General features: G+C 37.1%; 1 protein-coding gene across 2 annotated transcripts in view; it reads right to left on the bottom strand.

Annotated features, from left to right (window-relative positions):
- Window positions 1–1158: 1158 nt before the first annotated feature.
- LOC120086583 (protein SEMI-ROLLED LEAF 2-like) overlaps window positions 1159–15140 on the bottom strand; it is a 31260-nt gene continuing 17278 nt past the window's right edge. The window contains exons 10-20 of one of the 2 annotated variants that reach the window (XR_005484263.2): window positions 8179–8328; window positions 7548–8093; window positions 7307–7453; window positions 4824–4896; window positions 4101–4228; window positions 3669–3869; window positions 3443–3580; window positions 3246–3353; window positions 2221–2460; window positions 1755–1995; window positions 1159–1606 (exon numbers count right to left, since the gene is read on the bottom strand). Coding sequence is in view for 1 of the 2 variants with exons in the window: in XM_039043310.2 (XP_038899238.1) it covers window positions 1834–1995; window positions 2221–2460; window positions 3246–3353; window positions 3443–3580; window positions 3669–3869; window positions 4101–4228; window positions 4824–4896; window positions 7307–7453; window positions 7548–8093; window positions 8179–8328 (1893 nt within the window). In the remaining variant the exon portion in view is untranslated. Of the gene's footprint in view, window positions 1996–2220; window positions 2461–3245; window positions 3354–3442; window positions 3581–3668; window positions 3870–4100; window positions 4229–4823; window positions 4897–7306; window positions 7454–7547; window positions 8094–8178; window positions 8329–15140 lie in introns of both variants that reach the window. The other variant, XM_039043310.2, reaches the window with a different exon arrangement.

The raw sequence follows: 15140 nt of genomic DNA, 5'->3' as shown, positions 1-15140 counted from the left end.
TATTCCTCATTTCACATATTTTCACTTTTAAATTTTTAATCATAAATTTTTGGAAAAATTTCAGTTTACAACCCTAATTTTGGGTTGTACCAATTTAAATCTCAAACTAATAATTATATCAATTTAAAACCTAAACTTTTAGAAGTCTATCAATGTAAACCTCGAACTAATAATTGTGCCCACTTAAACCCTGAAATTTCATAAACATATCAATTTAAACCCTAAATTTTCATAAGGATATTCAAATAAAATATAATGGAATGTTTAAATTAATACATTTTTAAAAGTTTAGAGTTTAAGTTGATACACAGATGGATGTTCAGAATTTAAATTGATACAATTAATAGTTTGAAATTTAAACTGATAAATTTATGAAAGTTCAAGATTTAAATCGATACAATTAATAGTCTAGGATTTAAACCAGTACAACTCTCAAAGTTCAAGGATATAAATTGATATTTCCCTAATTTTTTATTTCTTTTATCAAATAATTTTGATGGAAATAAAGTTTATTTTTAATTTAAAGCACATAAAAATTTAAAATAATCATCTTGTAGTAAGTTTGATAAAAAAAAAAATCAATATATAATAAAAATAACACATCTTAGTCATTATAGCTAAATCATAACATTTTTGTATTAATTTTATCAAACTTCTCAATATGTTTTTTCAAATTTAAAATTGAAATTTACTAAACACTATTTTTATTTTATGTCACAACTGTTTTTTCTCAAAAATACTCCCGACAATTATTTTGAAAGCTACGAAAATTCAAAACCAACCCTAAAACTTTTAGTTTCTTTTTAAATATAAACTCATTATAATTATCTCGATCCCATGCGTATGGAAGAAAAGGTTAAGATGGAAACAATGGCTTGTGATGTGAAAATAAATAACACTGTCTGTCCATAATTAAATTAATAATAGCGTCAACCTAACCATTAACAAAAATACTGAAATAAAATTTTCAACTATTTATCACATCTTGTCAACTCACTAGCTTTTCAATAATAAAATTGATGTCAAAACTAAACAAAAGCATAATCCAAAGTCCAAAGATGTAACTGAAGTAATTGAATGGGGTAACAGCTAGATTTTGATTTACATTAGTCACATCACCTAAAATATATTATAAAGCAATATTTCATCACATCAACATAGAAATAATATAAATTATTTATTAACAGCCATAGTCAACATCCTAATTAGCATTCCATTAGAATTGATAAGAATTCTATATCTTAGAAAATCTCGAAGACAAAAAGTGTAAGATTTCAAAAACACATTTTCCCAATAAACTGATTAAGAGGGAGAGAAATGAAAGGATCATCACCTCACCTACATAACTACAGTGCCTATATTATTTATATCACAAAAGTTACAGTTTGAGAAGCATAAGCTTCTCGGTAATTTTTACAAAATGGAACCTCCTTAGATGCCCAAATCGAAGGCATACCACCTAAGAATGCACTCTTTGAACAAATATGATAATGATAATCCAAAGTGCAGACAGAGATAATGCCCAAACCCAACTAAAAACCTATATCTATCATCCAAATTCAAGGGCACCACCAATGAATGGTTTCAACAATTTGTGAGCATGCAGCTGAAGGAAGCCAAAGAAAACACTATTGAGCATCTAGCCACCAAGAAAATGGCATGAATGAATGAATTAAATGAAGATATACAATGAGAAGATGGTTGGAGCAGAAGCAGGTGCTCGATATTGAAGGCTGGAAGTTTTGGTTGCTCACCTTGAAATCTTATAACCATTCATCCTCATCGCCAAGAAAAACCTCTAAGTATTCCTTTTCAAGAGTCCATTTCCATGACTTAACAACCAGCTGCCTTTAGAAAGTTGTCGTATGGGCTTGAAGATGGTAGCTGAAAGAGGTGGGGATAATGTTGGTACTCAATTGAACAAAGCCTCGGAAGGATGTCCATGGACGAATGCCGTTTCCTAGGAAAATCTGAGTCGATAAATGGGTTTCCACTCTGCATTTCAATGAAATTTAAAATCAGATTTCACAGGAAATGGATAATTAAAACAGGATGTGGGCATGGTTGACGTTAGTGTATGAACACAGTTAGATGTATGTATCAAAATACTCAGAGAGAACAATAAGATCTCAATTTCTGTTAAGAATGCTTTGGTCTCAATTTTATTCTTCATCTATTATTAAATCTGATCAAAAGTGGAGTATATAATAAAGGACATACCGTATTTACACTGAAGCGAACACGACGTCGTGAAGGCTCTTCCCTTTCCTGATTATTGCCACCATGGGTGGAAGTTTTAACTGAACGCTGCCCTTCACTTGGTTGAGAGCTTGTAAAATTGGATACTTTTTGCGGCTTTCCTTCTAAGAGGGCCTCACAGTTTCCAGCCATTTCCTTGTAGGGCATATTTACAGGGAAGGAGCATGATGTTCTTCCTACTTGATTTGATATATTGGAAACCTGAATCATAGCTCGTTAATGGTAAAGATACATCTCTTATATATATATATATATATAAGAAAAAAGAAAAGGGGAAAAGATACATTTGATAACTAATAACAAGCAATCTGATCGATGCTTTGTTAGACAAGCCAATCCAGAAAAAATAAATAGATAGGGGAAAGAACTGTCTTCCTGCTCGTGTTAATATTTTTGCGACATCAATCATTTTTTTTCTTTTGTTCAAAAATAAAGATAAGCAGACATTACTTAAAAACATGTTAGAAGAAACTTAGAAATATATCAATTTACAATTTAAATTTACCCACAATAATAGATTTCAAGAGCCTACATGAAATAAGAGTAAGAAAATCAAAATCAAGCCTTTTGTCATCATGTAACTGAGCCAAAAAGGGCAAAATGGCAACTATATTGGTGGTGCCACTCAATTCTACCACTAATCAATGAATTTCCCATTCAACAAAGGTGTTTAATCCAGTGACGTGGAGGGATGGGAATCACAGATTCGCATGGAAGAATGAAGTTCCATTTTTTTTTTTCATTCTATACCACGCATTGTGTCCTAACCTAACTCCCAAGTCCTAAGTGGTCCATTGTCAATTTTCACGATCAGTAAAAGTACATTCATATTTCCCCTTTCCTTCAACTTAACCCTCTAACTAATGTAGTTCACATCTGCTCTGATTCTTAATTACATTTGTGGAGATGATATAGAGACTAAAATTTTATAGTCTCACACCTTATACCCCATTATAAGGACTTTACTGCATAGCTTATTAACTTACCAACTTCATAAGTTCATCAGCACTCATGAGAGTTGGACTTCTCAAGGGCTTCTCTATCTCAAGATCATTTTGACTTTGAGGTTCCTCACATAATTTACCATTATCGACCTGCTAACCAAACCAAAATGTAAAGTGAAGTTCACAACTTGAAAATAGTTGAAAATATTAGACATAGAGATGAATGAAGTGAAAGGGACCATGTCAAGAGTTCCGTCATTCTTGGGTCCACATTGATATATTTCTCCGGGTGTGACAAAAAACTGAGTTCCTAATGGACAAGCATCGTCAGGTAAAAAATCTTGAAGAAGTTGCTCTCTGATAGATGATAGCTCGTCCTACATTAAAGATAATGAAAATTAGTTACATCAACTAGAAATAGAAACTATGACAATCTATTTTATGGTATGCTGAAATAATGTTTACTTCTGACTTAGTTTCCAATGTCTGCAAAACTAGCTCAGCAAATGACTCCTTGGATTGGCTTTCACTTGTATCAACTGCAGAAAGCGACTTCACAGCATTTTCACAGTCTTCTTTTGATCCATATATCTGCCCGGGATTGTCTTGTCCTAAATTAGCAACCTGTAGCTTACAATCTTCTACCAACTTTAGAAAGGGATCAACCTGATAGAAGTAAAAATTCATAATAAGTGGAAGAACATTACTCAAGAAAGAAGAAGATTACTCAAGAAAGTTCAGATCTCTGACTTTCTTTGAGATCCTCATTCCTTGAAAAAATTCCAAAGTCAGATCAAGAAGAATGCATATAACATCCAGAAAAGAGAGATATTGAACTAGAGGACACCCTTCAGTACAACGTATGAATCAGTGTGGCAACAAAATTGTTACACCTACTGTTTCACTAGTAAGGGAAGCTTTAGCACGAGGGACAAGAGGCACGATGTTGAAGGCTTTTGATGTGAAGATGATCATCGACGTTGCCAAAGTAAAAAGGGATCTACGATGTGATGGTTGCAATTGCCCTGCAATTTTGTAGAACTTGTTTTTAGTTGCAAAGATGGCCTAATGAAGATCCACTCATGGTGATGAAAAATATCTTTCCATCCAAATACATCTAGAATGTCAACTTCATCTTTACACTTTTTTTTCACTAAAGTGTTGCAGGCCAGTTAAACTCACTAGGTTATAGCCTTTTTTCTCCACTCATATGTCAAGTAAATAAACCGTAGTTTTTTTATCCATTAAAGAAAAAATAGTTGTTTCTTTAAGATAAAGATATGACCCTTATTTCTACAGAGATCTCACATCTAACATGGTATACTTCCAACAGAGTCATTTTTCGAGATTCTAAATGAAGATGGTTGACAATTATAGGATCTTAAAATAAAAGAAGATATGATGAAAAATTTACAACTTATTGCCCCGGTGTTTACCACAAAATTCCTAGGTAATGAACAAGACTGGTATGATTATTTTATAAAAGCATGCTCGGAAAGGTTTTACATCACAGTGAGTTATTCATCTTTGCTCATGTTTGAATGGAACTATAAATCTGGCAAGATATCAGGAACTAAACAAAGTGAAATAAGACTTAGTTAGTTCTAGAATGTACTATACCTCCAGCAAGGGCAATGCTCCGCAAGGAAAATGCTAGTTGGAAACTTCGAATGAGTGCCTCATGACTTGAGTGCTATTAACACAGCATATCACAAGGAAAAAGAAAATTCATATAGTGGTATAAAAGAAATTGTTAAGTATCAAATGAACTAGCCAAGAACTATAAGATAAGCTGATATTTTAATATAACATGTTCTCATTAGGCTTCATAAGAGTTCACAAGAATCAAAAGAACTCTAAACTGTGTCGCAATCCTCTACATTATATTCATAAGGTATGCCGAGTTCTTCCATGAATTTAAAATATAAGGAAAAATGGGTATTTCATGGTTTGGTTGAAGCTTGGAAGACCTTAAAAAAATTGCTAACTGAATTCCTTTATGCTTAGGATTCATCTGTCCTTTTTGACTTTTTATATCACGTAAATTTAAGTCAATTTTTACGGATGTCCCCGAATGAACTATATTAACTAAATTTAAGAGAACTCCACATTACTCATGAGAGTTGTTTAGTGCCCTATATAAATGACTCTTGGGCTTCGTAAACTCTGCCGCCCACACTAGAATGAGTCCAAAAGGCTCTCCAAAGCGATTTTCCTACCAACTGCGACCATCTATCTAACCGCATGGGTTGAGACATCTATTATTCTTTTGACAAATAGAAGAAGCACTGTTAATTGTCTAAAACTGGAAGCATTTGGTAAACCAAAATACGTTGGCTCTCTAAAGCGTTACCCAATGTTTTTTAAAGCCCAATGTGCAATAAAGCGCAATAATCTTATGGGGCTTAAGCGCAAGGTGCAAAATAAAGCACGGATTTCTTTTTATTTTTTATTTTTTATTTTTTTTTGGGGAAAATGCACAGTTGAAGTGGAAATACGGGGAAAAAAAGGGAAAAAGAAAGAGAACCTAAGCACAAGGAATTTGTATTTAGGCTTAGTAAATTTGGTTTTTTTTTAGTAAATAAAGAAGAAAAAAGCCGAATATTACTATTTTTGAAAAAAATTGAAAAAAACCCCAAGACCTAGGACTTTGGGCCTCGGGGCTTCACAAAAGGCACACAATTTATTTTGTAAGCCTTGCCTTTTCAAGGTGAGGCGTCATACCTGCGTGTCCGAAAAGGCAAGGCGTCAGACCTGCGTGCCCGAGAGGGTTTTTAAAACACTGGCTTTACCTAGGGCTCAACTCTTAAAATTAGTAAAATTCTTAACGCTTGAGTAACAAATATAAGATAGCATTTTATCATAATGTTTAAGATGTTATATATCGTAAAAATATTTGTTAAGTATCATACTAAGCACCTAGACTGCACATGGCTTGATCATAAAGGATGCTTGTTGATGGTGAATGCACTAATTTGACATATTCCATTGCCTGCATTGACAAAACTTGAACAGAAAATTACATGTGGATCCATGGTAAGTGAGGTGAGACATCAGCAAATCATCTAATCGATAATTATTTGATTGTATAAAATGATGCATCAACATCATTGTTATAGGAACTTTTCTGAATAAGCTAATGTCCTCTCTCTCTCTCTCTCTCTCTCTCTATTTTTTATTTTTTATTTTATTTTTTTTAGGGAACAAACACTTATATTCCAAGCAGCCAATGTCCTCTTTCATAACCAGTCACAGTTCACCAAGCAGCCTTAGAATCTAAATTTGCAACTACAAGATCCTCAACCCATAAATCGCCATTTCTTTATGCAATTCATTGAAACTTTTCACATTCTATATTTTACTCATAAAAGCCCCTTTGAACTATCACAACGTTAGTTAGCTCGAACAATTCACAAAACTAATGAAATGTGTTCTTATGCACACTATTAGATTAGTTGCCATTTCAAAGATTTTTCACTAGTTCTCGAGCCTTTTCTTCTCAAGTTCAAGGAGTACAATATTTCTCCATTGGAAACCCGTGTTTAACATGCTACACCAATGGATCTATACCTCATGGGAACCATTTTGTTCCTAAAATTATTACAATTAAGAAAAAATCACAATGTTATTCCACTAGAACATTCTTCTTTAAAAACATAACGAACAGATGCAAATTAGTAAATGGCATCCTTCAAAGTTGTCAAAAAAATTATTTACATTTTCGTAGAGGAGACAAATTTTGAGGAATGAAATAAGGGGAAAACCTCAAAGCACCTATAGGTCAAAATTTATTTATTTTACATGATTGTAAAATATCTAGTGTCTTATCTGTTATGCCTTTACAAGCCAAAGAATTGTTCAAACTACATTAATTTTTGTGAGATTTCATCTCTAACATACCAACATAGCACTAACCATAATGATGATTGACACTACCATAGCTATTATAATGGTTGTAAAAAAAAAATGGAGTTGACTAAAGAAAAGAAATATGGACTCTTATTGTCAGATTCCAAAGTATAGTACGGACTATATTACTAAGTGCCTGCAGAAAAGAATGTACTAACTCAATATATTGATTGAACAAACAGTAATGAAGTTACCTTAGTCCGTGCAAACAGCAACACCAGGCAGTAAGTATGAGCAATTGCTTCATAGTTTTCAGGTTTGTTGAGAGGAGAGATAGATTGTGCCCATATTGATGAGAGCAAATTGGTAATCTGGCGGCTGCTAAGCCTAAGGAACATCGTCTGAAGGTTTAATCCAAAAAAATAACAGTATTAGACAATGAAGAAACAATACTAGAGGAATCTTTACAGAAATGGTAATAAAAAACATACATACCGGTCCATTTTCTGAACTTCTCAAAGGTTTCTCATCAGCAACCACACTAGGTGGATACACTTTCACACTGTAAGCTCGGCTGTAACTGGACTTCAGTCTATTCAGTATAGTATTATTGTTGATCATTGGATCTTCGTCTTCTATAATGGAACCCATAGCTGGAATTGATGGAACCTTTTTCACAGTGTAAACTCGGCTGTAACTTGACTTCAGTCTGTTCAAAATGGAGTCATCTTTAATCTTTGTAACCTGTTGAATAATAGGCTTTTCATCCATCTTCAAGACGATGTTCTCTTGTGGAGAATAGTGCTCAACTTTCACTTTCTGAAAAAGTGCTGCTGAAGAGGAAAAGACAGAAACAGTTCTTGAGAGTGTCCTCTGAATATAAGCAGGCTTTGTGGTGTGGGGAATAGAAGCACGAGGACGTGGGCAGACAGATGAAGGAACAAGAACAACAGAAAATATGCGATGAGCACCAACTCTGGTTTCATGGTCTGAGCAAACCATTGCCAGTAGTAATTGATGAAATAACGCCTCAGGAAAAGCCTGCAACACATTTTATTAAGTCTTAATAGGTTGGAGAAGAGGTAAAGAAAAGGTGGTGCAAAAGGCATCGATCATGTGCTCTTGCCTTATCTTGGTACACCAAATTTGGAATTGATGCCACAATTTGAGCTGTACGGTAGACAGTAGAAATCAATGTTTTGGCCATCACAGGAATATTTGACAATTTTTCTAGCATTGCAGCCATCATCTCTAGAATAAGACTTGCATCTCCAACCTAGATCACATTTCAGGAGAATCAGCACTTGATCCATCACAACTCACAAGAAAGTTCGGGCGTCAGAGAGATTACAAGAAATCTGCAACAAGGCATCTATAGTGTACAAGCAAACCCAACAAGAAACGAATACTGTGATCTTTATAAATGAATGTCATTTCCAAATAAATAGGTGTTGCCCTTGTTTGGAGACTGTAGATACTGGTTTGACAGGCAACTTTACCCTAGCTACATATGTTTTGGTATCTACAATGCCTAGAATCAATCAGGTACATCCAGTCCCTTACGCTAAAGATACTCAACCCGGTTTTATGAATCTCAAGATGCCAATTGAAATTTATTTGGAAATGACATTCATAAAGATCAGACACATTCCTCCACGTTGATGAAATATTCAACCCATTTGGCAGTTTGACTTTGTAATCATTTTGTCAACATTTGGCGTACATTTGGTATTGAAAATAGAGGGCTTTTCTTATTTTAGCCCCAAGGGTAATTTAATATTTTTACTTTGTCTATTCTATATTAGGGTTTCCTACAAGTCTATTTATACCTGTACCCTCTCTTATATCGGTCATAAGAAACATATAATAAAAAGAGCTCTTCTATCATGGTTTTTTCTCCCCGGTTTTCCACGTAAAATATTGTGTGTTTTTTTCTTCTTTTTTCAATATGGTATCAGAGCATGGTGATGAAACCCTAGCCGTCATTGACGAAAGCCGACCATTGAAATCTCAATCTCCACCAGATGGCGACGTCGCTACTGCTGAGACCAATGGCACCGCCACTGCCGATGTAGCTGCTACTGTACAGGCAGTCGTGGACCAATACATCCAGGTGGCTCTTCCGCACTTGCTCAGGCCGACGATCACACAGATGCATCCTCCCGCAGTCGGATTGTGGCCCATGACAAATTCGACCATCGCCAGCCAGCCAAACGCAGCAAGCCACTTATTTCGATCAACCCCATAGCCGATCAATCCGAGCAGTCACACCGCAGCTGGTCTTCCGATTTCGATTAGCCTTGCAGCTGCGTCAAGCAATGACGCTGCGACCAACGGCGCGACCAGCGTCATGTTCCCGTTGGGTCCGAGCGGCAGCACCGGCCTTCCGGCGACCTCGAGCGGGTACCTGGATCGGCCAATCAGAGGAGTGTGTTTGAGTTTGGAGAGTCTTCCTCTCAACACCCTGGACAGCAACCTGTCCGGACAGCCACCATCAGCCATGTGCAACCAATTCCGGGAAGTAAGGGCATTATAGGTCCTACGAGTCTATCCCCAATGGAGGTCCAACAACAGTTAGCCCATATTCAACAACAAATTGCCGCTCTTGGGGCAGTTCTTGGGACAACCACCAACATCCAATCAGCCCCTGTTAACTCAAATCTCTCATCCAGTCTACCGATGTATTCAAAGAATCCGGTAACTACTTTCTTTGCTTTACCCACAACAGATTTCTTATCTAGATCAATGGCAAATTCTGCGGGATTATTACAGGAAAAAAGTTGAATGACCAGAACTATTTCTTGTCTCAGTCTATCAAGATGGCCCTTGAGGGATGTCATAAGTTCGGGTATTTAACTGGTGAGATACCGAAACCTAGGCCTGGTGATCCTCAAGAACGCATCTAGAAAGGAGAGGACTCTTTACTTTAGTCGTTAGTTAATAGCATAGAATCGCAGATAGGAAAGCCATTACCCTATGCTGCAACTGCTCGGGATATCTAGGATGCAGTGCAGAAGTTATATTCAAAGAGGCAGAACGCGTCTCGTTTGTATACGTTGCGTAAACAAGTCCATGAATGCAAACAGGGGACGATGGATGTGACGTCATATTTCAACAAGTTGTCCTTACTCTGGCAGGAGATGGATTTGAGTCGCGAGATTGTCTGGGACTATCCTTGTGCGGGTGTACAGTATTCAAAGATTGAGGAAACTAATCGAATTTATGATTTTCTTGCTGGGTTGAATTCTAAGTTTGATACGGTGTACAGTCGGATATTGGGACATAGACCAATACCTTCCCTCATAGTAGCCTGCTCAAAGGTTCGTCTGGAGGAGGATAGATCGAGCACCATGAACAATCTTGTTATTTCTTTGACGGATTCCGCTGCATTTAGTGTAAAGTCTTTTGGGCTTGATGGTGACAAGTAGAATAGTCGACCTCCTCCAATATGTGAACATTGCAAGAAGCTTTGGCATACTATGGATCAGTTTTGGAAGTTACATGGACATCCTCCCGAATAGTAGATGGCATCAGTCAAACGATAAGTCCAATTCTGGATGAGCACTCGTGAGTGATTCAATAAATGGTACTTCTCAGTCTCAACCTCGGATGAACAACCAGAATGATTGTGGTGCTGTCGGTGTCAGTACTATTGTCCAATCAGGTACGATTCAGTCTTTCGGTCTTATTAGTATCAATGGTAAAAAGTCGTGGATTCTTGATTCAGGAGCTACAGATCACTTGACCGGCTCATCTAATCAATTTCCTTCATACTATCCAAGTGCTGGTAATGAAAGAATTAGGATTGCAGATGGGTCCTTCGCTCCAGTTGTGGGAAAGGGTCGTCTCTCTTCGTTTGAGGGATTGACTTTATAGGATGTGTTACACATCCCAAAAATATCATACAACTTATTATCTATCAGTAAGATTACTAGAGATTTGGGTTGTCAAGTTGTTTTCTCACCTGATATTGTTTGCTTTCAGGACCTAAGTTTGAGGATGACGATTGGCACTGCCCGGCACAATAGAGGACTCTATTTCCTTAATGATGATGCTTCTTCTAGGAACTGTTACAGGACTAGTTTAGTTTCTTCGTGTTATTTTACTTCTGAAAAAGATTATATGTTATGGCATTTTCGCCTTGGTTACCCAAGTTTTCAATATATGAAATATTTATTTCCTCATTTGTTCCATAATGTTGATGTCTTGTCCTTCTAGTGTGATGTGTGTATTCGTGCTAAACAACATTGGGTCTTGTTTCGATCTCAACCTTACAAACCATCTAAGCCTTTCACTCTTATCCATGGTGATGTTTGGGGTTCCTCAAACATCACTATTTCTACTGGGAAACATTGGTTTGTGACCTTTATTGATGATCACACTCGTCTTACTTGGGTGTTCCTCCTCATTGATAAATCCGAAGTTTCATCAATGTTCCAACAGTTTTATACGACCGTGGAAACTCAGTCACAAAAATTGCCATCCTTCGGAGTGATAATGGGCGTGAGTTTCTTAACAATACCTTCCATGATTTTTTGGCATCTAAAGGGATTGTTCATCAAAGCTCGTGTGCATATACTCTTCAACAAAATGGGGTGGCTGAACGGAAAAATCGCCACCTGATTGAGATAGCTCGGTCCCTCATGTTATCTACTTTTCTTCCTTCCTACGTGTGGGGGGACGTTGTTTTGACCGCAGCTCATCTGATCAATCGAATGCCTTCCCGTGTTCTCAAATTTCACACCCCTCTGAAATGTTTCAAAGAGTCATACCAAACCTCATATCTTATTCCTGATGTCCCTCTTCGGGTGTTTGGGTGCGTTGCCTTCGTCCATACTCATGGTTCAAATCATACCAAGTTTACCCCTCGGGTTCAGAAATGTGTCTATGTCGGATATCCTCTTCATCAGCAAGGGTATAAGTGTTACCACCCATCCTCACCAAAGTATTTTATTTCGATGGATGTCACCTTTCTTGAGGACAAACCTTTCTTTCCCATTAGTCATCTTCAGGGGGAGAGTTCTAGTGAAGAGACTAATTGGTCCACATCTTCGATTCCCACAGATTTACTTCCTGAACCTATCTTGAGTGTAAACAATATTGTCCTACCTAACAAATAGGTCCCTTGGATAAACGTACTACACGAAGAATCTCAGGAAGAAAATAGTGTCACCTATCGCTTCTTCGACGAACGTCCATGAGTCGGACCCAACACCAGCTCAAGGTACTCCGGTTTCTGATAATTTTGATGTTTGTGTTGAGAGTGGCATATGTGATGTGGGTAAGAACGACAAAACTTCTGGTAATACTGATACTTGTACCGAGGGAACTATGTGTGATGGGGATGTGATTGTGAATGACAGAATTGAGGAAGTAACTCTAGAAAATACACGGTTGTAGGTAGGGATGAGTTTGTGGAAGAAGCCCCAGAGGATGAGACTCTGGGGCAGGAGACTGAATGTGATGTTATCAATGAGGGATCTGACAAAATAAAGAGCAATGATGCATCTCTTGATTTCCCATTGCGTTGAGAAAAGGTACTAGGTCTTGCACTAAGTATCCTATGCATAGTTCTCTGTCTTACTACAATTTATCTCCCGAGTTCAGGGCTCTTACTACGAGTCTGGATACAGTGGCCATATCAAACAATATATATGTAGCAATGGAGATTCCTGATTGGAAGGCTGTAGTTATGGAGGAGATGAGAGCTCTTCAGAAGAACAATACATGGGATTGATCTTCCTAAAGGGCATAAGATAGTTGGATGCAAGTGGGTGTTCACCGTAAAATATAAGTCTAATGGAACTCTTGACAGATACAAAGCTAGATTGGTTGCTAAAGGGTTTACTCAGATCTTTGGAATAGACTACTCAGAGACTTTCTCTCCAGTAGCAAAGCTAAATACAGTTCGAGTTCTCCTATCAGTGGCAGTGAACAAAGATTGGTCTCTCCATCAACTCGACGTACAAAATGTGTTTCTCAATTGTGAGTTAGAGGAAGAAGTCTATATGAGTCCTCTCCCTGGATTCGAAGCTCAGTTTGATCATCAGGTGTGTAAACTCAGAAAGTCTCTATATGGTTTGAAACAGTCTCCGAGAGCTTGGTTTGAGAGGTTCACTACTTTAGTTAAATCCCAATGTTATACGAAGGGGCACTTTGATCACACCCTGTTCATAGAAAGGTCAATATCATGGAAGATTGTTGTTCTTATTGTATACATAGATGATATTGTTTTATTAAGGGATGATGTTGCTGAGATTATCAGGCTCAAGAAGAAAATGGCCAAGGAATTTGAGATTAAAGACCTTGGAAAATTAAGGTATTTCCTAGGGATGGAAGTGGCACAGTCAAGAGAGAGGATTTCTATTTCTCAACGAAAATATACACTTGATTTACTGAAAGAAACAGATATGACTGGGTGTAAGCCTGTTGATACTCCGGTAGAATTTATTGTTAAGCTGGGTGATTCTGTTAACAGAGTTCCTATCATTAAAGAGCGATACTAGCGTCTAGTGGGAAAATTGATTTACCTATCCTATACTAGACCAGATATATCCTATATTGTCAATGTAGTTAGTCGGTTTATGCAAGCACCTTACGAAGAGCATATGAAGGCCGTAGAACGCATCTTGAGATATTTGAAAACTACTCCGAGTAAGGGTTTGATGTTTAGAAAAATTGACAAATGGTGTATTGAGGCTTACACCGAATCTGATTGGGCAGGCTCTTTTGTAGACAGAAAATCGACGTCTAGGTACTGTATGTTTGTGTGGGGTAACCTTGTTACTTGGAGAAGTAAGAAACAGGGTGTGGTTGCTAGAAGTAGTGCTGAAGCGGAATACAGGGCAATGAGTCTGGGAATATGTGAAGAAATCTGGTTGAAGAAAGTTCTGTCTGATCTCCATCATGACAGTGATCTTCCTATGAAGCTCTATTGTGACAACAAAGCAGCAAAGCATAACGAATAATCCGATTCAACATGATAGGACAATACACGTGGAAATTGATAGACACTTCATCAAAGAAAGACCGGACAGTATTCCTTACATTCCTTTTGGTCAACAGGTGGCTGATATTCTCACAAAAAGGTTACTCAGGCAAAGCTTTGATATTTGTGTTAGCAAGTTGGGTCTTATTGATATCTACGCCCCAATTTGAGGGGGAGTGTTGAACATAGCGGCTCTTCTTATTTTAGCCCTAAAGGCATTTGACCATTTTTACTTTGCCTATCCTGTATTAGGGTTTCCTACAGGTCTATTTATACCTGTGCCCTCTCTTGTATCGGTCATAAGAAACATATAATAAAAAGAGCTCTTCTATCGTGCTTTTTTCTTCCTGTTCTAGGATTTTCCACGTAAAATATTGTATATTTTCTTCTTCCTTTTTCAAAAATGCAGTTTTCCCCTGGCGTAGTTTAAGAAAAAAAATTGCAGTATGAAGTCTACCCTTCATCTGTATTATTGACCTAAAACTCCTTAAATTTCTCCTTCATTCACACTCGCTGCTGGCTTTTTCAATCTGCTTCATAACATCCTTGTGAAGCTGCATAATATCTCCAGTTGTTTTAACCCCTTCTGAATTCTGTACGAAGACCAGGTGCAGGTGCATTAAGTAGTGATGAGTATTATTATGCCAAGGGTCAGTCGAGGCAGTCTTGTTAAAAATTAATCCTAATTCACATTAGACTGCTTCCTTTGTGAGTCACTTGTTTTCTTGCTAAAATGTTCCACAGGTCTCCACCTTTGTCTTAATACTGCTTTCAATGTCATCTCCTGCATCTTCTTTATACTTACAAAATAAAGTTCAGTAGGAAGGAACTGTGTAAAACACAGTTTCTCCCTTGGTAATTCCAAACTCTCCTGCTGTAATAATACCGTCCAAAATAAACTTTCAGTTTTCACATAGTTTGTTCAAACCCCTGACATAGAACTGAAACCTTTAGTAATTCATCAGTAGAAGGTGGATGGAAAGGACATGAAAACTCTCAACTTGCTTGACTGATTGCAGTACAGGCCACATATTCGTTCCTTTCCACATTTCTTAAATCAACGTGAATTCCATCTTTGCGACCAATAGACCATAAAAATT

The sequence above is a fragment of the Benincasa hispida genome, chromosome 9 (genome assembly GCF_027475165.1).
Source record: "Benincasa hispida cultivar pf3 chromosome 9, pf3_genome.v1.1, whole genome shotgun sequence".
NCBI lineage: Eukaryota > Viridiplantae > Streptophyta > Magnoliopsida > Cucurbitales > Cucurbitaceae > Benincasa > Benincasa hispida.
Note: the sequence above shows the minus strand (reverse complement) of the source record. Positions and strands in the feature narration are given on the sequence as shown.